General features: G+C 38.4%; 1 protein-coding gene across 2 annotated transcripts in view; it reads right to left on the reverse strand.

Moving 5' to 3' along the window:
• Positions 1 to 22,351, reverse strand: part of SNX2 (sorting nexin 2) — a 1,338,063-nt gene that overhangs the window by 280,517 nt on the left and 1,035,195 nt on the right. For both annotated transcript variants that reach the window (XM_044060758.1, XM_044060759.1), the window contains exons 8-10: positions 10,592 to 10,667; positions 9,007 to 9,120; positions 8,667 to 8,760 (exon numbers count right to left, since the gene is read on the reverse strand). In XM_044060758.1, the coding sequence (XP_043916693.1) occupies positions 8,667 to 8,760; positions 9,007 to 9,120; positions 10,592 to 10,667 (284 nt within the window). The remainder of the gene's footprint in view (positions 1 to 8,666; positions 8,761 to 9,006; positions 9,121 to 10,591; positions 10,668 to 22,351) is intronic.

Consider the following 22,351-nt stretch of genomic DNA (forward strand, 5'->3'; position numbering starts at 1 on the left):
TTATAAGGACGAAGTAGCTAAAAGATATAAATCTACCATTTATAGGAAAAAGAACTTTTCCAATGCTTATTTACACTATGAGAGTGACCATCCTATTCATTTGAAAAAGAACATTGTCAAAGGGCAAATGATTCGTGTGTCTAGGATGACAACAGAACATGAAGTTTTTTTTAAAGGAAATAGACATTTTAGAAAATATGTTCCACGAAAGGGGATACTCAGTAGCTTTAACACAGACCATTAAAAAATTTGTAATAGAAAGAAGAGAAACTAACTACCCACCTTTACTTGGGTTTGATTACCATCTGAGGGAAACTGTGGGTATTACAAATGTTGGAAACAAACTAAATGATACTAAAACAATCCCATATTTGACTTCAACATACCACCAAAATATTGGATGGCTTAAAAAGTGTATAAATGACACTTGGGGTATGTTTAGATCTATGCCCACAAGAGTGACAGTATTTCAGAATACTCTAACTTATAGTTACAGAAGGAATTTCAATTTGAAAAATATATTAGAAAAAGGGAAGGAACAGTATTTGAATAATAGTTACGGTTATGCTACTAATAACAAAAAAGGTACTTTTAGATGTGGGAGATGTCCCCAGTGTTCCTTTATAGCTGATGAAAAGATAGTGAAGTTACCCAGTGTTAAAACAACCCTGAAAGCTACAAAATACAGTAGCTGTTACACAAAAGGAGTTGTATACCTGGCCTACTGCAAATCCTGTTGGTGTTATTACATTGGGAAGACCGAAAGACACCTAAGGAAACGAATTTATGAACACATCAGGGACATCAATCGCAAAAATGAAAATAATGCACTATACAGGCATTCATTAATTAGTCTGTATGGAAGCGAATTTTAAATTCTGGGTATTAGAGATAGTGGAACCTTTAGAAAGAGGAGGTGACTGGGAAACTAGACTGACATATAGGGAAATGATGTGGCAATTAAAACTAGATGCATGTAGTGGAAAGCGGCTTAATGACAATATTTCTACATTACCAGCATTAAAATTGTTATCCCAGGACCCTAGGAAACCATACACACATACATAATCTTATCGTACGTACATCTACTAGTAGGCTGTTACTATACAGTTAGGGTTGTATATATTCCTTTTATATGTATACCAATGTATTTTACATGTATATATTTATATATATTTTTATATTTAGATTTTATATATTTATACATATTTTTTACATCCTATTATATACATTTTTCATCAGAATATACGTTTATATATATATATATATATATATATATATATATACATATATATATTTTTTAGATTAGTTCTAGTTCATGTATTGTATTATATATATTCATTTTTATATATGTTTATATTTATGTATTGTACATTTTATTCTAGGAATATACCTATGTATGAAGAGATTTATACCAATATTCAATACAGGTTGTTACAGCACTTTAAAGGAATGGTGGATAGTTAATTAATTAATAATCAATCAATTATGCAAAGCACATTAATCATTGTTATTGTCCTGGCTTGTGGTTATAAAAGTTTGCTGATGACTGCAAAACAGGATTAACTGTCAGTTCACCCTATGACTCACACTTACTTCAGCAAAGGCTTGACTATGCCAGCTCTTGGTTTACTGACAATGGTAGTGTGGTTTTATCTGGAAACACTATTTTCCACTTCCTGTTACATATAAATACAACCCTCCAAACCGATATGGTCATCAAATGCTTGGGCAACTAATTTGACAATTCACAATAATTTGACCTTAACGTCTCCAAAATATTTCAGAAATCCCTGCATCTGACCTAAACTACCAAAGGCATCTCCTCTACAGCTCAAAAATCTTATTTCTTGCATGCTCATCCCTCATAAAGACAATGAATGAATACAAAGCTCCTTTTGGTAATCACCTTGCTTAAGCATTCTGCTCAACTGAAAACGCCTCAGAGACTTGTAAATAAAAGGAACAGTGGTTTCAAGTCCCTTAGTTACTCAGGCAGACTTGTGGCCCACTCCTTGCACTCGGTCTCTGCTGACTCCTTTCTGGTCACCTTTGCTAAGCTTTTCAAGTTATAAAAAAAAACCCTGCCTTATTCAATCTTCTGCAAATCTGCAGAATCAATGGCTCTTGAAACACCCATACCAATGATCTTAACCTACATCAAAAAATAATATGTGTTGGCAGGATAACCCATTGCATCCTACACCTATGGAACAAGCCCCCCCCCCCCCACATGCCAAGCTGCTTCTGGCCACTTTCAAAGTTATCTCAAGAACTGGATGGGGGATAAACATCTGGAAATGAACAGAATAGAAAAGGGTAGTAGTAAACTACAAAGGAACAAAAATGGAAATTTTCGGAACAATACATACAAGGGAGGAATGAGGTCTAAAAGGCGGCAGGACTTAAATGAGCTATGCAATGTTTGAGTGAGACAGACTGGGTAGATTATAAATTATGTATAATGTGTGCAACTAACTGGGAGTGTGCCAGTATGGCTTGTGATGTAAAATGCTTGCAACTAGAATTGTGTCTGTGTGGTTTGTTTTCATTTATATAATGACTGCCTATGTAGTAAGTGATGGTTTACTAAAGATGTTTCTTGTTAAAAAAAATGGCAGGAATTGAATTTACATTGCTTAGGTTATATGATATATAGCAATATATGCAAAGTATAATGTTTGTTATGTTAATATAGTTTGGATTACTTTTATATGAATGTACATTTGCCTATGTTACAACTGATAATTCTATAAAGGTGTTTGAAAAAAAAATGGATGGGCAGTCAAATATTCCCCTAAGTTACCTGTGCAGCTGTTGTAGACATAGGAGTGATAAATTACTGAATTACATCCATCCATCCTTAACCCCTTTTTCCCATTTTGCACATGTGGTCGGGGTGTCACTTCAACAGTGAATCATCTCGAGCTAAGGTTTACGCTGCCAGGTGTCTAGCCCTGCTGTGCAATTTACTGAATTACATACCAATTCAAAAGGCTTATTCAGCTAGGCTTTCCTAATACCAATCTATGAACCTTCAAGACTCGGAGACCACCTGTTCATAAATTTAGGCAGGTAAAGCTACAGACCACACCTGGCCTTCTGCTTCTATGCCATATCCATTTGTGCAATTCTAATCCAGGACCATTTGACAAACACTCCTGCCGTTAGCTGCAAAGGGCTACCTTACAAAGGTATCATGATACAAAATAACAGGACAGGTTTTGAGGGTCTCATCACCCCTCTTCTTGGAAGCACAGTTAATATCACTGGCACTTATGACAACCCACACCATGTTACTTAATCACAGAAAAGAGACATTGGTTATCATCTTACCTGCCAGGAGATGCATTAGCAAAGAACAATCAAAAGCTTTACATTTTTTAGACATGAAATTTAGGAACTTTCCTGTGTTAAACATTACAACTGAAATCCAAAGTAGACAAGTGGTAGCAAAACTCTAGAGAGTGTGAGGTTCATGTTGTTTGTATGTAACATATAGCTATTAGTCTGGCATATACATACTGCGGACTATTTTATACATTAGTACAGTGGTGTGGAGAAGCTCACGTAAAATCAAGGGATCAAAGTCTCTGCATTATTCTATTTTTAACCAGTTTTGCATAATTTTGTATTCTCATCATGCATGAATTCAGTGTAAAGTCCATTAACTCTTTGCACAAATTCAACAAGTTGTTCAACTAGCAGATTAGTCAACCAAAATACCGATGCAGAAACACAGCTTCACAATAACGGCATTTCAAACTTCTATCTTAAAAAAATTTTAATAACTGGATAAGCGCTTTAACAATAACAATTGCTTCATCAGATCACATAAAAACAAGAAATACAAAATTAGTATATATACTACTATTAGCCAATGGCTACAAATGCATTTCTGTTACTAAGCAACTATGTAATTGTCATCAGGTTTTAAGGTGATGCCTTACCTCTCCATAAAAGCAAATCTACATACCTAACTTCCTAAAAGATAACATATTTAACAAATATATTATACTAAAATATGTTCACACTATATATTATCTTTTAGGAACAGGGTGGTTGATGCAGCCGATGTCAATCTACATAGAGAAGTGACTACATCCAGTGGTTGAACAGTACCCCATGACATTAAGTGACACAAAGCAATTTTTGCAAGACCTCTATATGGTCACAATGACTATGTCAAGGTCTCTACGTGCTTATTGGTTACACTTGACGCGACTTTGTTATTCATTGTCATACCCAACAATGAGGGTATAGATATGATGAAGAAAGTCCTGTTAAAGAAGGGAGCTTATGATTCCTGTCAAGTGGATCTTATTTATTATCTACTGGAGTTGATACTGGAACATAATGTTTTTGTTTCCTAGGTAAGAGACAGTTGGAGATACTAGCCAAGTAATGGGCATAGTAAGATGTGCCTTTTGTGGCTACATAGAAGAGACTAATGTTTTTATACATCCTTATACCGGAGTTAGATACACAACCAAAGTACTTGCAGATTGTAATACAAAAAAATCTAGTTTATTTGGCCCGCTGCGAGTTATGCAATTCATTTTAAGTGGGCAAAACAAACAGAAGGCTGAGGGAGTGAGTTAGGGACCACCTGCACTGTGCTAAGAAAGGTTTGAACTATAGTGCTATAGCCAAACACATGAATATGGAAGGTGTTGGGCATGTTTTTAAATTTATGGTCCTGGATATTATCTATGAGGACGCCAGACAAGGGGATATAATAAATAAAACAGAAGAGAAAGAGCTGTCTTGGATTTTCAAGTTAAGAGCACACCAAAGACCAGGCTTGAATGACCATGTTTTGATCAAACCAGTTTTAAAGGCAAGTAAATTGAAAAAGAAATAGTTGATGTATTATTTAGTTTGCACAGTATATATATGCATCTACAGATGCATTTGCATATGATTTGTGTATCGGCTATCTGATTACATTAATGTTAGTATGGAAGCAGTTATGACTGTATGTATTTTATATGAATATTTTAGTGTGCTGGGTCACATGGAAATGTTTATATATATATATATATATATATATATATATGTGTGTGTGTGTGTGTGTGTGTGTGTGTGTTTTTATGCATATGTTTACATATATGTGCACATCTGTGTTTGTATTTATATTCAAATAGAGTCTGATTAGTTTTAAGCATATGTACTTAGTGTGAACATATTTTAGTATGATATATTTGTTATATATGTTATATTTTAGGAAGTTAGGTATGTAGATTTGCTTTTTTGGAGAGGTAAGGCATCACCTTAAAACTTGATGACAATTACATAGTTGCTTAGTAACAGAAATGCATTTGCAGCCATTGGCTGATAGCAGTATATATACTAATTTTGTATTTTTTGTTTTTATGTGATCTGATGAAGCAATTGTTATTGTGAAAGTCTTAAAGTCTTTTGGCTTTTCCCAGTTATGGGCCGCCACAGCGGAACTCCAGACCGCTAATGATTGGCAGTGGATTTTTACAGTGCCGAGTTGCCAACCCGACACCCAACCTTCAAAGAAGGCACACCCATTCACGCATGCACCTACCTGCGTGTCTTTAAACGTCATTCAACCACGGGGAGAACATGCAGACTCCACACAGAAGGTGCTCCAGCCGAGAATCGAATGGGAGAACCTCTTGCCGTGAGGCGACAATGCTAACTGCTGTACCACCGCGGCCTTGTTACTGTGAAAATGCTTATCCAGTTATTAAAAGTTTTTTTAAGACAGAAGTTTGAAGTGCCCATATTGTGAAGCCATGTTTCTGCATCAATATTTTGGTTGATTACATATATTTTTGTTTTATACCGAGCGGTTAATTACCAAGGACCTTGGATATTTTTGTTGATATACAACACAGATTAGTATTTAATTTTATTGCTCTATATTCCTACTTGTGCATGTCCATCCAGCTGCAAGGTATGCCAGAAGAACTGACATATTTCTAAATGTCTCACTGGGTAAAAAAAAAAAAAGTTTTACTGCCTTGTTATTCGTCATAATTAGGCTTTACTGGCATTTTTGGATACAGCTATATTTATTTAATCTTTGTTGACTGAGGAAGTCTCACTGGGATAACTACCCTTTTTCAGTGGAGGCCCAGGTAGAAACACTCCAATATTCACATACATACGCAATATACAGTATTGTTTCATTTTCCACAACATATATAACATTTGTATCTTGCATACACATACACTTTTGCATACTTAATTAGGTGTAACAGATGACTAATGCTAACCTTGTATTATACAAGCTGTGACTATAGGAAGAACAGAAAATAAGATATTACCTGTGCATTTTTATAAGGTTGTAGCAGACAAGAAATACAAAGAAAAACAAGGGAGACGGGAGACAAATGATTGACATTTGGGTTGAAATTAGTTAAGCAGTAAGAAATTAGCAAATATGGCAATCAAATTGAGCAAAGCAGACTACAGATCAGAGGAAATACCACTAACTCAAATACGTAACCCATAAAAGTGAAAAATGAACAACATTAGATGGCACTTTCTGTTCATTTTTTTTTTTAACGAATCACCATAGACTTAAGTAGATATCTGAGATTGAAAAAAAGCTTAACTACTTGGTAATACAAGATCAAAATGTCTACTCTGCATTACTTTCTGTAATGAATCACCACTGACTTAAACAGATATCCAAAAGCAAACTAAGAAGCTCAACTGTATAATTCAAGTCCAAAGCATCAATTTCAATTTATGGTTTAGTGACTTCCCACACCTTTCAAAGGGAGATTTCTATAACATAAATTAAGAGCCATCTATGCAGCAAATACCTGACTGTAACTTAAGACCACAATACGTTTGTCACTTAGCTGATTCCTTCTACACCTGATCAAAATGTACATTATAGTGTCTTCAGAACCCAGCAAAAGGGATTACTCTCTGCAATGTGTTTTGAAAAAACTACAATGAACTCTTCTGACCCCTTTTGTCAAAAGTATACATGTTAAGTTTATTTAATCGTTCTTTACATGATACAGGACATGCACTATTTGAGTTGCTTTTATTTAAATGGCCTCAGTCTTATGCCATTCATTGCACTGATGAAGCCTCTAGGACTGCATACTTTACTACAGCTGCATTACTAGTGACTCTGGCTACAAACAGTGACTACCCATTTTTTACTTGTTCTACTTCACTACATCACAGCATTTCACACCAGCCTTTCTTGTTACTTTCTCTCATTGCATGCTACCCTCAAGTCTCAAGGTACAACTAATTCCAGGATCCCCATTCAACTGCTATTACTTTCAGCAAATGTGCATTTAATTTTTAAGTTTTTGCCTCGTTTGTACTCTTTTCTATTAAACCTATGGTACAACATTCTAATATTAGCAAACAGATCAACTTTTCATTACAAGCCTTCAACGGGACAAAGGTCATTTACAATAATAGTGAAAGTGTACTGGGGTAAGAAACTGGGTACCGTCCTTTCATCTAAATGAGCTCCACTTACTATAGCACTCCTGTTTTCTACTACCTAGTCAAGTATTTTATTCATAACCCAGACGAGAACCTGACCACCAACACTATTTATGTACCTCTGTGCCAAGTACCTGAAGTCTAAATAAGTAGAATTCATCACTCTCTTCAAATCTAATGACCTACTTAATCAGTCACATAATTATGTTAAGCAGTTTTGTAGTTAAAAGCCACTTGTACTTATCACTGCATCATCTAGTTGGGAGTACAGGATTCCAAGTGTTTGAAAAGCTGTAATCCCTCTGATGCAGCAATGACAATACTCATCCAACCCAAGGTCCATCATGCTATAAAAGAGGTTATTAGGAATTTAAGAGGCTTACAGTAACAAATGGGTCTTTCAGTTTCTTTGCCGACTTATGCAAATTAAAGAAAGGAGAAATCTGCAAGTTAAGAATATATTTTTTGTTGAGAAGCCATTAAAATAAAGTAGTGTTGAAGTAGTCAGTTCCACAACTTCTCCAACCCAAGCACATTTTCTATACAACCATTTAACTACTGCTGTGCCAAACTAAGCACTCATTTTATGGCTACACTGTTGTGCACGAGTACAACATCGACATGTACTGACCATGGTAAACTTGTTACTACCAAGTTCATTTTTTTTTCTTTAAAAAGTAGAAGCTTTATTAACACAATTGTCATAAAACAAATAAATATAATTATATAATTTACATTCTACTATCTTGTCAGAAAATGTGCAGCCAGATATGCTTAGAATACTCACCTGATCACATGCTTTTCCTGAGCCCCACTCAAACGTTATAGCTCAAAGCCCGGAACATCTAGAACTACCTAGACTGTTTATAACATAAATCTATAATTAGCATGCTCTAAGTAAGAATTTTTCATTAAAACAGCCTTTTTGTTGCAAGTGGCAAGAACTGAAATAATGTGCACATTTCTTAGGTGTATGGGGGCAACATTTGGGGAAATTAGTGCAGTTTTAAAATGTTGAGGTCAACAATAAGATGTCTGAGTAAAAAACAGAAATTTCTGGCTGTGCACTCCTTCTCAGAACACCACTGTATACTGTAATACCAACTAACCACTGACTGGAGCATCCCACGGTAGTAAAATCTGAGCAAGCAAAATGGAAAAATAATGCATCTGTTTGTTTTATTCATTTCTACCTACCAACAGATACATACCTTTTCTATGGCAGACCAATGCTTCTACACTGGCATGAAGTTTCCTTAGCTGCTGGTCAAGATTTTCAAACTGTTGTTGCTTTTCCTCAAACCACTGGCAGGAATGAAAAATGGAGTTCATTTAGCAGAACAAACCACAACAAATTAGATTACGACAAACAAACTGCATTTCTTCGTTTATAACAAATTAACCATGTACTGCCATGACCTATAAATGTAGCAGTGAACCACAAGACAAACAGCAAATTAATATCCCATTTTCTACTCCTGCACCTTTAAAATGCAACTGTAGAGCCTCATTAATTCATCTCATTATTCAAGTCCAAAAATCAGGTCTTACTGCATCCGATTCATTCATCTTGATTGTCATTTTGTTGACAGCGTCGGCAGCCTTGTTCACCATCCTCAATATTCCTGCTCCACTCAAAGCCTGCGTGCTAACTGCTCTCGGCAGCTGGAATTGAATGACAAATAAGGGCAAACAAACTGGTTAACAGGCTGGAGGTTCTGGTGGACACCAGAGGGACAGCGAAAGATGTAGTGTTTTCTCCACTCTCATACATTTCAATATACTAGATTCTAATTCTACAAATTTAGTTCCTTTCACATTCTCAAAGGAAAACAAAAAAACTACAGACTTTTATTTGCTTTACTTGAGCATCTTTACATTTAGATGAAACAAATACAGTATTTGTCAAAAGCAATTTAGAGCAACAAGCAACACTAAGTGGCCACCTGTTAAGACAAGCTGGTAAAAGTTAAGACTCATAGTAAGGAAACTGCTGTATTCACCACAGGCATGACAGGCAACAGCGGGAAAGCACTTCTTGCACATACAAAGCCAGCAAAATGTTATTCTAACAGTTTTGTGATATTTATATAACTAATACCCTAAACTAGCTCAAAGCAAGTCAATTTGCCCTCCCTGCTGAAGACCATTCTCCCAAGTAAAACATGAACAACAGTCTCAAGAACTTCATGCCCTAGATAACCCTAATGTCATTCAAGCCTGACCATGTTTTGCTTTAATAAGGAACTTTCTTGTACAACTCTTCTCTAGAGTACTTTTCTCAGCTGCTCTCATCCATGGACCTTTTGAAAGATACCCACAAACACAACTCTGTCATTGCAATGTATGGGGAAAAGAGGGCAGGATAAATAGGAGGAATTTATCAGATAAACCCTACCCTGAAAAGAACTCTGGTAGTCTCAGTGCACTGCAATGCAGCTTCACAAGCTTCTGTGGAAACCTGGGGACATGTCACTTGAAAAGGTCACAAAACTAAAAGAGATGCACTACAGGAATGTCTTAATGGTATAAAGATAACAGATGCCCTATTATTAAGGAGGGGATGCATATACATAAAATGCAATTTCAACACCTATAAAGTGTGCAGTTAAAAATCAGGAAGACCAGAGCTGCCAAAAGGCTGGTCAATGCAATATCCCAGGAGCTTATGTCTCTTGTGAAAAAAAATAGCTATCAGCTTACCATGCACAGTCACATCTATGCTTGTATTTATATACTCTTACTACCTCTAGTCTAGGTGATGGCCTGGCTGGCGGCAACAAATATGCCTTCCCACAGGACTTATATTTGGTTACTCACAAAGGCAATACCCACCATTGAGAAGACAACTATTCTAACCCCAAAGGGGTCCAAGGATCTACATGCACTACATTGACAAAGCTAAGGCCTGAGGAATTCAATGGCAATGTAGCATTAGAAGCTAAGTAGCAGTCTCAACTACAGATTGGGACATATACAGCTGCACTTGGGAAATGCCTTGATGCAGTTACTAAGTCTGCACTCATTTCTTTCAAATGCAAGGAACGAATCTTAAAAAAATGCCCCTCTCTGCATATCTGTTTAATCACACAAACTTCAAAACTGGAAGTGGGGGGAAGCATCACTGTAAACATACCTCTGAACTTTCCAGAAACTGTCTTAAGTCAGGATCTTGCAACAAGGTCGGATGTTTTACTGTCCTCTGCAAATACCTATCAAAGAAAATGTTTTGAAAGAATTTAGGAAAACAGAAAACGTATTCTAGCAGGTTATATGTATCACCAATATTTACTAAAAAGCATCATGTGCAGGATGGTGCATTGATGTGGTAGAGGAATAGATGGAAACATTTTAAGGCATACCACTCAAGAATGGCTACATGCATGGTAAAACTGTACACACACTGTTTTGTGTTCCTATGCCAAGATGTTTCATCTCAGAATGCATACAAAGAATGATACAACATAGGACATGTATTACTTAAGATGCAGTTCAGCAAGGTATGTTTTATTTGTAGCCTTAGATACGTCTTCTTCTTTCAGCTTTTCCCAGTTAGAGGTAACCACAACGGATCACCTGTCCGCTCATGATTGGCAGTGGAGTTTTACAGTGTCAAGTTGCCAGCCCGGCATCCAACCTTCCACATACGGCACACACATGCACACACTCACACCTAGGGCCAATTTAGAGTGCCCAATCCACCTACAGCAATGTCTTTGGGATGTGGGACGAAACTGGAGTACCCAGGGGAAACCCACACGACCACAGGGAGGACATGCAGACTCTGCGCAGAAGGCACCCCAGCCAAGGATCGAACCAGAGAACCTCTTGCTGTGAGGCGGCAACGCTAACTGCTGCATCACCGTGGCTGCCTGTAGCATTACATACTAAATAAAAAAATCCAAAAATGGACCATATGACTGGCTAAACAGAGTCTTTATTGGCAGTAAACTACAATTACCGCTTGAAGAAAAAAAAAATCCACCTAGCCTAGGAGGTATATGAATTTGAATTTGGCCATTACAAACCAAGCAACAAGTTCAGAACAGTACAAAAATAACACACTAACAGCACTGCAGGACCAATTAAGGATCACTCTTCAGAGAGTATCGTACTCTACTGACTTAGAAATACAAGCTAATCTATACTAAATCTTGCAAATACAACTCAACTTCCAGTCGACACTCAGTGGCAGTAAAATAAAAAACTTAGTCAACATACTACATATGACTTTTAGTACATACAAGGACATATGTATCCACAGTGCATGACACGACCCATTACATATGCAAGTTATTTAAAACCATTAAGACATCTCTATTATTACTAAATGCACCAAAGTTACTTAAAAAAATCACCACTTGACTGTGGGTGATGCAATATTAATCCAAACCTTTGGCTGTGCCATTGTGGATAAACAGTACCAGTCATGGCTAAATTTTGCATATCCCATTGTTGAGCAGTGATCTGAACTAAAACAAGGCATGGGGAAAGCATGTTCTAATACATAGTGGCATCATTCCTCACATATGTCACTGTATAAAATGAAGCAGAGTGTTGTGATGTTGCTAACCAACACACAACTCTACAGTACTTTACTGCTATACTGCAATGTCACCTCACACATTTATAATAATTATATTTTTGCTCATTCACTGGCTGATGTAAAGGCATTGATGTACTGGACAATAAACAGATATGTTGAAAATACCTACTTACTGTGTACAGAACATTCACTCACACCCTCTTGGGGGCATCATAGTGCATAGCAGAATGATGTAATCACGTAAGTCAGCAGATCACACGCAATCCACAACACAGAATAGAGAATTACAATTATACTTTAGAGCCTACTGAAAATATGTTTTTATTGAAATGCAGCAGCATACAAATGCCAAGTTTTTCTTTTCAAAACTTATATTCATTTGTTCCATTTCCTCAATTGTTACTCCTGAATCTACAAACTCCATGCATACTTTTCTGGCTTTCTACAAATTGTGTGTTATTGCTTTCTGGCACATATCACACAATCTGATACACAATTTGGCTCACTTTAGCCAAGTCTGTTAGTGCAAGTTGTCTTTCACTGTTAAGTGACAGGCAACACAAGCATAAAACAAGAAACTTGTCACAAATCTCTGGATCAAGGAGTAGAATAGGTTCCTGCAACCAAGTAATTTGTACCCTTAAAAAGACTAGTAACATGACTGCAACTGAAACATGAGAATACCATGATGTCCCCTTTAGGAGCTTGAAGTGAATGAAAATACTTTCAAACAAAACCTATCAACACTGTCTCCAGAGGTAATCAACTGAAAGAAAAGAAGCCAAGCAATGTAACAGAAATAGCAACACTAGGTCATAAACATTTTAGTTACCGACTCCATGCAATACTGGGGAAAACAAATTATATTAGCCACTTAGATAAATGGCCATCAGTATAGGTCTACACTATTGGCTCATATGCTATATACCTAAAATAGAGTATTAGCTGAAACAAGCCACTGTAAATTAGAAAATCAATTCCAGTTTTCTGTGAAAAGTAACACCCCTTAGTACTCTTACTTAAAATAATCAATTCCAAGGTCACTCTACCTTGGGAGGAGAAAACACTGCTTAAGACTTTCTTGTCAAACTGCATGTTTTCAGTTAAATATACCTTACTGCTCTGGGACTTACACCCCCTTTCCTTATTCTCCATTACCGGATCAAACTTTTTTCACTTTGTACTCAAGTCTGATTGTAAAAATTACGCTTCAGCTGTAAAGTTATGCAGAATTCAAAGCAGACACGTTGCATGATTTCAATAATTCTACTGTCTGATTAAGCGATAAAACCCTGCTTGCCTGGGCATATACAGCTCTAATACATCTGCTGCCATGCCCCACAAGTTATTCTTCATAAACTTCTCCTTTCTACCTCCTTTGTTCTCCAGCTCTTAGACCCATCAAATCACTCCCCTAAAACATTCCTCACACAACTTTCAACCTGTTTCCCCTCCCAGCCTCACTACACTTACTTCTCACCCATTACATCAAAAACTCCTTCCCACAATATTGTCCTCTTCCTAATATAAACAACTCGTAAAATATAACGCCTTTAGTAGTTTGCATAGTTTTGTAGAAGATTCTTTATGTAGTACAAAACAGTATTCCTTTATTAAAGTTCATAGTGTAGTATAGTCTTCATTATGCATTAGAAACACTTTTATAGGACTGCATACATCTGCTGTAAGAAGTTTAGTAACCTATTGCCAAGGTCACTCAATCATTTAAATGCTTTTGTATTTTGATTATATTACTGTCTTAATGTGACTTACTGTGTAGCCAATTTGTCATCCTTTTTCCTACTGGTTGTAAACCCCTGGTTGAGCCTAAAATGGTCCAGTTTGATAAGTGCTCTGCCCTACTTTTAAACTGCATTTGTGCATCCACCCATCCACAAATAAATAAAATAAATACATACATAAAAATGCTGGGTATACCAGTGACTGCTGTAGTAAGGTTATGTACATGTTAAAGAACTCAATAATGTCAGTGGCTAAAGCAGGATACACACTTGCCTTTGATATAAAGACCAGAAGGAAACAGAGTCTAGCTGAAAGACCAAAAGACAGTGGTCAACACCAGGGACAGATTCATATTCCAGTATTAACAATGTGGTGCCACATTGGAAGGGAACTGTACTGTTATGGCATCGTCCTTCATAGGTACTTATTCAGGTAGACAGTAACAGCTCTCATGGAACATTTAGTTTAGAAAGGCAGTTCACATATTTTAATACAATAATGCCACAGAAACACAATAATTAAATGAAAATAACACACTGAAGCAATGGCATTAAAATGATAATGTTCCGACTTGATCAAAATGTTTAGAGATTGCCAACACTGACTGCAAACAAACCAAATCAATGTAAACTCAAAAAACGTCTTTACTTAAGCAACTCACAACATACTTAAGCTTAACACATTCAGAAGTAAATCAAAAACTGTCAGTGCAGACACAATAAAAACTTTTCACATAGATATGTCTCACTTATTTATTGTAACTGTCTTGACAACTTTGCTTAACTTCTGAATGTCATAACATTAACATGCATCTTGTCCATCAGTGAAAGGCAACAAGCACTGTATCTAGGTTTTCAGTGCTACATTGGCTTTATAATTCTCAGTTCTTTACATTAACCCTTCCAAAGGTATCAGTGCCCCACTTCATGTCTAGTAGTCTCACACTTAATGTCATTGTACATACCAAGTCAACAGTGTTTTTGGGGTATCCTCATTTTTCACAACCCTCAATCCAAAATTTCTCAACCTGTGCTATGTGTTAACATTTGACAGCTTAACTGTACTTGGCCACACTGCTTGCCTGGTATTGTTCTTATCACCTGGATATTGTCACAGGAACCAAGAGATGTTTACCTATATACGCCTTTAAGAAGTTCTTGCTACCCTTTCCAGGTGCTTAATAGTGCTCATATCTTAAATTGAGCAGGGCCGTATAAGATAACAGTGCAAGTTGCATCTACCAGTGCAATCAACACAGCTAGCTTTAAACGTCGACTAAAATAGTACTTTTACCTATAATGATAACTTATTACATAGGCTAGGAAATATGTGAAGTTACAAACCGATTCTTGTTTGTTGACACAGATTTGGGTCCCTAGTATGGCTGTTTGTAGACTTACTGGTTTTGTGAAGAAATAGGTAAACAAATAGGACTAAGCCTTTCGTGGCTCGCAAACTCAGTAAGACTTACTCATGTAGGCTACTAGGAAGAAGGAAAGTCATGTTAATCTATATGGATACCTGAGGGATTTAAGGCCTTGAATTTTCTTGGTTAGACGGCTGTTGGGCCTTTCCAGTTATGCAATATGCTTAGATTTGTACATACAAAAGCGGCACTATAACTGATGATGGGTCTGATAAGGGAAGAGTAGAGTGGTAGCATGACTTCTTTGGGTCTTGAAAACATTTTGTTGTAAATTAACTGGGCCAGACAGATTTCCTGACTATGGTGGAAACATAATAAAATTAGACAGAACAGTCCACACTCAAACCTAGGTCCCTTATGACTGTAGCTGCTTGTAGAGTAGCAGCCTTTATAATGTATGAGGTGGGAGCTGGTTTTATTTTTTGTTGAACACTACTACACAGCACTTTTTATGCATTTAGCTTGTGACAATTGTTGGTATACTATGTACGCACATATTCCAGCCCTCACTGCAGCGGTTTAGTATCAGTGGATGAGTGGATAACAGTGCTCAGCTTGCAGTCATCAGTAAATTTGATCAAGCAAGATGTGAATATCTGCAAAATAAATGCCAGATCAGGAGAGGGCCCAGCACTGTTCCCTGTTGTACTGTTGTTCTGCCTTCTACTGTTTCAATGCCTTGTCTCTAATGCATTTTCTTAATGTATCCAGTTGTAAACAACTGCATTAAGTGTTTTTGTTGGTTCCAAACAGTATATGTGGGATGATGGTCACTCAAGGTGTCTGGTTGTAGTCCTGAGAAGTGACTATTAATAATGTGCGTCATTCGTTCATCTCTAACACACATGACAAGAAGGCTGGGGCTTTCATTTAGATGCTTTAATACATAGAAATACATCAGGATGGATACCACCATCTTAAAATACAAACAAACTAGTTAACAGACGGACCTTATATACATACATGCTTACATCTTAACTGCTTACTACAAAATTGACAGTCAGCCTCACAAGTGCTTAGTATTTATGCACTTGTGCATGCCCTTGGATAGCTTCTTAAATACACTTATACTGATCTACATCCTCCCACTAAAAAGACTGCCCTTTGAAAAAAACAATATTAGAGCTAGACATGCATTACTATGTACACTGGAAACAAAACACAATGTTCATGTCCAAGTTACTTTGCATCTGCTACAGGGTTTAGAGATTCGACCATATCTCATAACATAACAATCTGGACCAAATTTAGTAACAGGTACAGTCTGCAGTGCACAACTCGTATCAGGAACTTCTGGATTCTTCACAGGAACAAGAAGGATCCATAGGAAGGATCTGGAATTTCCTCTGGAATTGGAACACCGGACAACTAACTCACTCTGAGATAGAATGTCTTTCTCACAGGCTATGTGCTGGGTTATGGGCTCAGACACTGGTCTCAAATGTTTCTGATTCCACCTAAAGATTGTTCCTTCTGATTTCACAATGTACGATCTCAGCTCTGGACCAATATTCTTCACGACACCAATCCAATCATAACCTTTGCATGTCTGCATCCTTACCACTTCTCCCTCTTGTAACGGACTGAGTGGTTTGCTGGTCTTACCATAGTAGGACTTCTGGGATAGGGGCTTCTTCAACAGATTGGCTTTCACTATTGTGTTGTTCTGGACACGGAAGCAATTGGTTACTGATTGCTAATGTGGTTTTGGTTTGTCTCGACAGAAGTCTCCATGTAGGTGAACCATGATGTTTATCATGAGGAACATTTTTGAGATTCAAGAGATTCAGAAAAGCATCACTATTGTCTTGTTTTGATTTCTCTAGTAACTGTTTTGCACTTTGCACTGCACGTTCTGCCAAGCCATTTGATTGCGGGTTCTATGGACTACTTGTGACATGAGTAAAGTCTCATTCTTCAGCAAATCTTTTAAACTTTTGGCTTGTAAACTACATGCCACTGTCAAAAATAACATTGTGTGGACTACCATGGACTGCAAAATGACTTTTCATCTTAGTAATGACAGTACTGGATGCTAGGTTGGGAAGTAGGTCTATCTCGAACCAAATGGAATAAGAGTCTACTAACACCAAATAATGTGACTATTCCACTTGAAGATGTCTGTGACTACTGTCAACCAAGGTAGTTCCAGAATCTGATTTAGCTGAAGTGGTTCCTTCTGTTGATGTGGCTTTGTACTATTACACACTGAACAAGATAAAGGTGCTCTCTCAATGTCTTGTGACACAGAAGACCAAAATTCTAGGTCATACTTCTTTTGGTAGAATAGACTCCTGGGTGTCCACAGTGCAAAACAGAAATGTAGTCTGCTTGCAAGGACTTAGGAACAATTACTTTCAGACCTTTCATAATGACACCTTAGTCAGACAAAACCTAATCTCTGTATGGAAAATAAGGTTGCACTTCTTGCAGTAAACTAGACTGCTTTGACAGCCATCTTTGATAAAGTGGTTGAGCCTCTGTAAAACTAGATCTGTGGCTGTGTGATTTCTTAGCTCATTAAGACATGCGGAAGAAAAACTTCTCACGTCCATGACTTCAAAATCAAGGTTCTCATTCTCATGCTGTTCTGTGGTGTTTCTGTGCGATCTGGATAATGTAGCAGCAAGATAAAGAAGTGTGCCTTTCTTGTAGACAAGACTGAAATTGTACTTTTGCAATCTCAGCATCATATGTTGCAGTCTGGCTGGAGGTGAATGCAAAGGCTTTCTGAAGATAGTGACTAAAGGTTGGTGGTCTGTTTTGATCTGGATAGGTCTACCATAAACAATCCTGGAACTTCGAACATGCAAACACAATTGCCAAAAGCTCTTTCTTGATCTGGGCATACTGCATTTCAGTTTGGGTAAGAGTTCTCGATGCATAGGCAACAGGTTGATCCTCATGCCAAATTTTGAAGCATCACAGAAAAGTGGAACTGGTTTGTGAACATCATATCTGAGAGTTGGTGGGCTAGCAGTTCTCTGTTTCAGTACATCAAATGCTCTTTGGTGTTGCTCTAACCATATCCAGGACACATGTTTATGTGTCAGCTCTCTAAGTGGTGCTGATAGTTGACTCAAATCTGGAATGAACTTGCCTAGGTAGCTGACTATGCCAAGAAAACGTTGTAGGGCTTGAACATTATCTGGAGCTGGCATCTTGAGAATGGCTGTTTGCTTTGAAGGGTCTGGTTGTAAATCTGTACTTGTAAATAAATGACCAACATAAGTAGCTTCTTATAACTTGAACTTGCATTTGTGTGGACTGAGCTTGAGATTTACTTGATTTGCTCTTTGCAGAACTTTTCTGAGGTTTCTGTCATGTTCTGCTTCATCACAACCTCTTACCAATATGTCTACTATAACAGCACAAGGATACCCAGAATAAAATTTGCTCCATTACTTGTTGAAAGACTTCACTTGAAGAATTTATTCCAAATGGCATTCTCAAAAATCTGTATCTGCTAAACATAGCACTGAACGCAGTAAGCAATGAGGATTTCTTGTCAAGCTGAATTTGCCAAAATGAACAGTTTGCATCCAAGACAGAAAAAACAGTGGCATTTGGCATCTAGGCTCCAACTTCGACTGTGCACATTGGATGATTAAGTCTTTTTAGCGCTTTGTTCAAATCTCATGGGTCAATACATATTCTGATGTTATCTGAGCTTTTCTTATGAGCTACCACCACGGAAGATACCCATTCAATTGGAGTTTCAACTGGACAAATCATACCTTGTTGCACCATATTATCTAACTCGGCTTTGACTCTGTCCTGCATGGATGGCTACTGGAACTCTACATACTGGACTGACTTCTGGGTCTAACTTCATGGAATACACAACTGAAGCTTGCCTAGTTTGCCTTCGAAAAGATTGGCATATGCAGAAAAAATGTACTGGGCAGAATTAGAGTAGTGATCTTTTAAGCTAACATGATGAACTTCCTTTGTTAAATGAAAGCAATCCCATTTTCAAACTGTCTCTGAGTTCTAATTATGACTGAACATGCCTCTTGACCACACAGAATAAGTTGTAGCTTCTTCCAGTAGAGTAACATGAAAGCACTATTGAGCCTTCGGTTTGAATTTCTTCACCTCCATAAGCAACAAGCTTTGCAGACCTTGCCAAATCAAGCCTTTCACCTTTACACACACTGGCAAATATTTCTGCTGACATAATATTACACTTGGAACCTGTATCAATTTTGAGCTCTATGGGTTTGCCATTTACCCAAACAGTACAAAATACTTCATTCTTTGCCCTTAAATCTACTGCACTGACTGTTTCATGAAGCACTAACACACCACCAACATAAAGAGTTGCCTTGCCACTGTCTAACTGATCAACTCCCCTTGAGTACCGTGTTCCCCCCTGGCCCTTTTTTTCAATTGTAAAGGAATTCCCAATACTATTCTAGCATGTCCAAAGGTCAGTTGTCAATCTCCTCTCCGGTCCATCTGGTGAATCTGGGAATCTTGAGGCAATGTTACAACTGCCTCATGTACACAGACAACCCTCTCCTCCTCCCAACAAATTCCAACACGTGAGAGATGCAACCATATAGCCAAACTGGAGGCTAAGCTCTCTCAACTCAGTACTGGCGTAACCAGTCAGGAGGAGAAGGAAACCACACTCACTACAATTCCAGTCTCACATAGACCTACGACAGCAAACCAAACACAAACACACAAAAACATACTCGGAGGCTCTAAATAAAAATCTGCCTAAGCAGCAGAGACCTCCAAAGCAGACAACCAAGCAACCGTTACCCCAAAACAAAACACGTGCAATACATAGCTCACAAAGCCAGTGTGCCGAACAGTCACAGCCCTTAAGGCTAAACAACACACCTGATACACTTGTAATAGGTGACTCTATCGTCAGGCACACTGACGTCTCGCTCACCAGGCTGAACAAGGAGAAGGTCACGGTGAGCTGCATGTCAGGCGCTAGGATCCGCCACATAACACACGCACTCAGCTCACTCCAAGGCAAGTACAAATATGACTCAATCATTGTCCATGCTGGTGTGAATGACCTGAGACGTACCTCCCTGGACTACAAGAAAAGAGAAAGAGGAGCTCTCTGAGCATGCAGCCCAGGCCGGTATGACCCTGACCTTGAGTAGCATCTTACCCTCACCAAGAATGATGCCTCAATATGAAGACAAGATTATCAATTTCAACAATTGGCTTAAGTATTGGTGTCATTCAAAGGGGATCCAATGCCTGTCAGCCTGGGATGACATGCTCGACAAGCCACAATGCTTCGCTAGGGACGGCTTGCACCTGTCACCCCTGGGCTTTCGGATATTGGCAAAGGCTCTTGCTACCCCCATAGTGCCTTTTTTAGGCAAGGCTCAAAAGACAAACCCACCTCCATAGGTATCACAAGGGATAAGAAACTAAGAGTAATGCTACTCAAGGCCAGAAGTCTAAACCTCAAGATGCACGCACTTGAAACTCTCCTTAGCATGGAGAACATTGATATCTGTGCAGTAACAGAAATCTGGTTCAAGGCTCCCGAGAGCACCCCAGCACTACCAGGTTATACCTCATACCATGCTTTTCGTCCCAAAACTTGGACCGAACCACAAAAGGAGGGGGAGTATCAATATTCGTCAAAGATACCCACACCTCCAGGTTGGTGGCACAGCACGAAGCATCAGAGACTATCCATGTGCAACTAACAGTGGGTAAAACTGCCTTCCAGTTTATAGCCTGCTACAGACCACCCTCCCAAACCCAGGAACCCACTCGGCCTTCCTGAGAACACTGGAAAATATGAAGGTCTCTCCAAACACCACTATATTGGGCAACTTCAACTACCCAAACATAGACTGGGAGCATTACTCTAGCTCCAACACCCTAGCCCAAAGGTTCCTAGAATTTATAAACTCAAATGCTATGGAACAACTTGTTACCACTCCCACAAGAGGCGAAAACATACTGGACCTGATCATCACCAACATGGGGACTCTATGCTCCAGAGTAGAAGTGTATCCCTCACTGGTAAGATCAGACCATAAACTAATCTCACTGGATATTCACATCCCGTCCCCACCCCCTGCCCAGAAAGCCACAGTGAAAAACTTCTCTAAAGCAAATTTCACACTCCTCAAAACAGAGGTGGAATCCTTCAAAGCCCCCGGGCCTGTGGAAAATACGGCCCAGACCGCAGAATCCTTTATAAACACATTCTATGAACACCTTCAGGAATGCATGGATCATGCAATTCCAAATAAAACCAAGACCCAATCCTCCAAAGGCAGAAATCCTGTCTGGTGGACCCCAGCCATAAACAAACTATACAATAGAAGGAAGAAGCTACTACATGATAGAGCAAAATCCCAAAAAGGTAAGGCATCTCTGATCAGTATTAGCAAAAAACTACGGGCACTCATAAAATCATCTAAGGCCAGCTTCGAGAGAAAAATTGCACAGGACACTAAGGATAATCACAAGGCTTTCTTTAGTTATGTTAGGAACCTGGGTGGGAATTCCCAGATATGCTCAGAATTAGCCCAAAATGACAAAAAATACACCAAACCCACAGACATTACCAATATCCTAGCTGACAGGTTCAGCGCAAACTTCTCCCCCCCTCCCCACCAAAAGGGCGAATATCTATCCCAGCAGAGTGCTGCCCCCCTGACATCTCAGATGCTCAGGTAAGAGCCGCCCTCTCCAAAGCAAAAAACACAGCATCAGTGGGACCAGACAGTGTCCCGGGCTGCATCCTACATGAACTCCAAGAAGAACTAAACCCAAACATAAAACTACTGTTCAGTCTCAGCCTTACTACAGGATAGGTACCCAAAGAGTGGCGTACAGCTACAGTGGTCCCTCTCCACAAAGGTGGTGCCTTAACGGATCCTGGAAACTATCGCCCCATAAGCCTGACTAGCTTGGTCTGCAAAGCTATGGAAAGGATCATCATGGACCTCATAAATAAAGATATTGGGGACCTACAGACACTGGATTCTACCCAGTTCGGCTTTGTTAAGGGCAGATCCTGCCTCTTAAACCTGGTCAATTTCTTTGAAACAGTCACCAAGGCCATTGATGAGGGGAAGGTGGTCCACACAGCCTACCTGGACCTCGCAAAAGCCTTCGATACAATACCCTACTCAGGCATTATAGATAAGCTCACCAGCTTAAATATAAACACATATGTC

The sequence above is a fragment of the Protopterus annectens genome, chromosome 2.part0, assembly GCF_019279795.1.
Source record: "Protopterus annectens isolate FY-2018-M chromosome 2.part0, PAN1.0, whole genome shotgun sequence".
Lineage (NCBI taxonomy): Eukaryota > Metazoa > Chordata > Ceratodontiformes > Protopteridae > Protopterus > Protopterus annectens.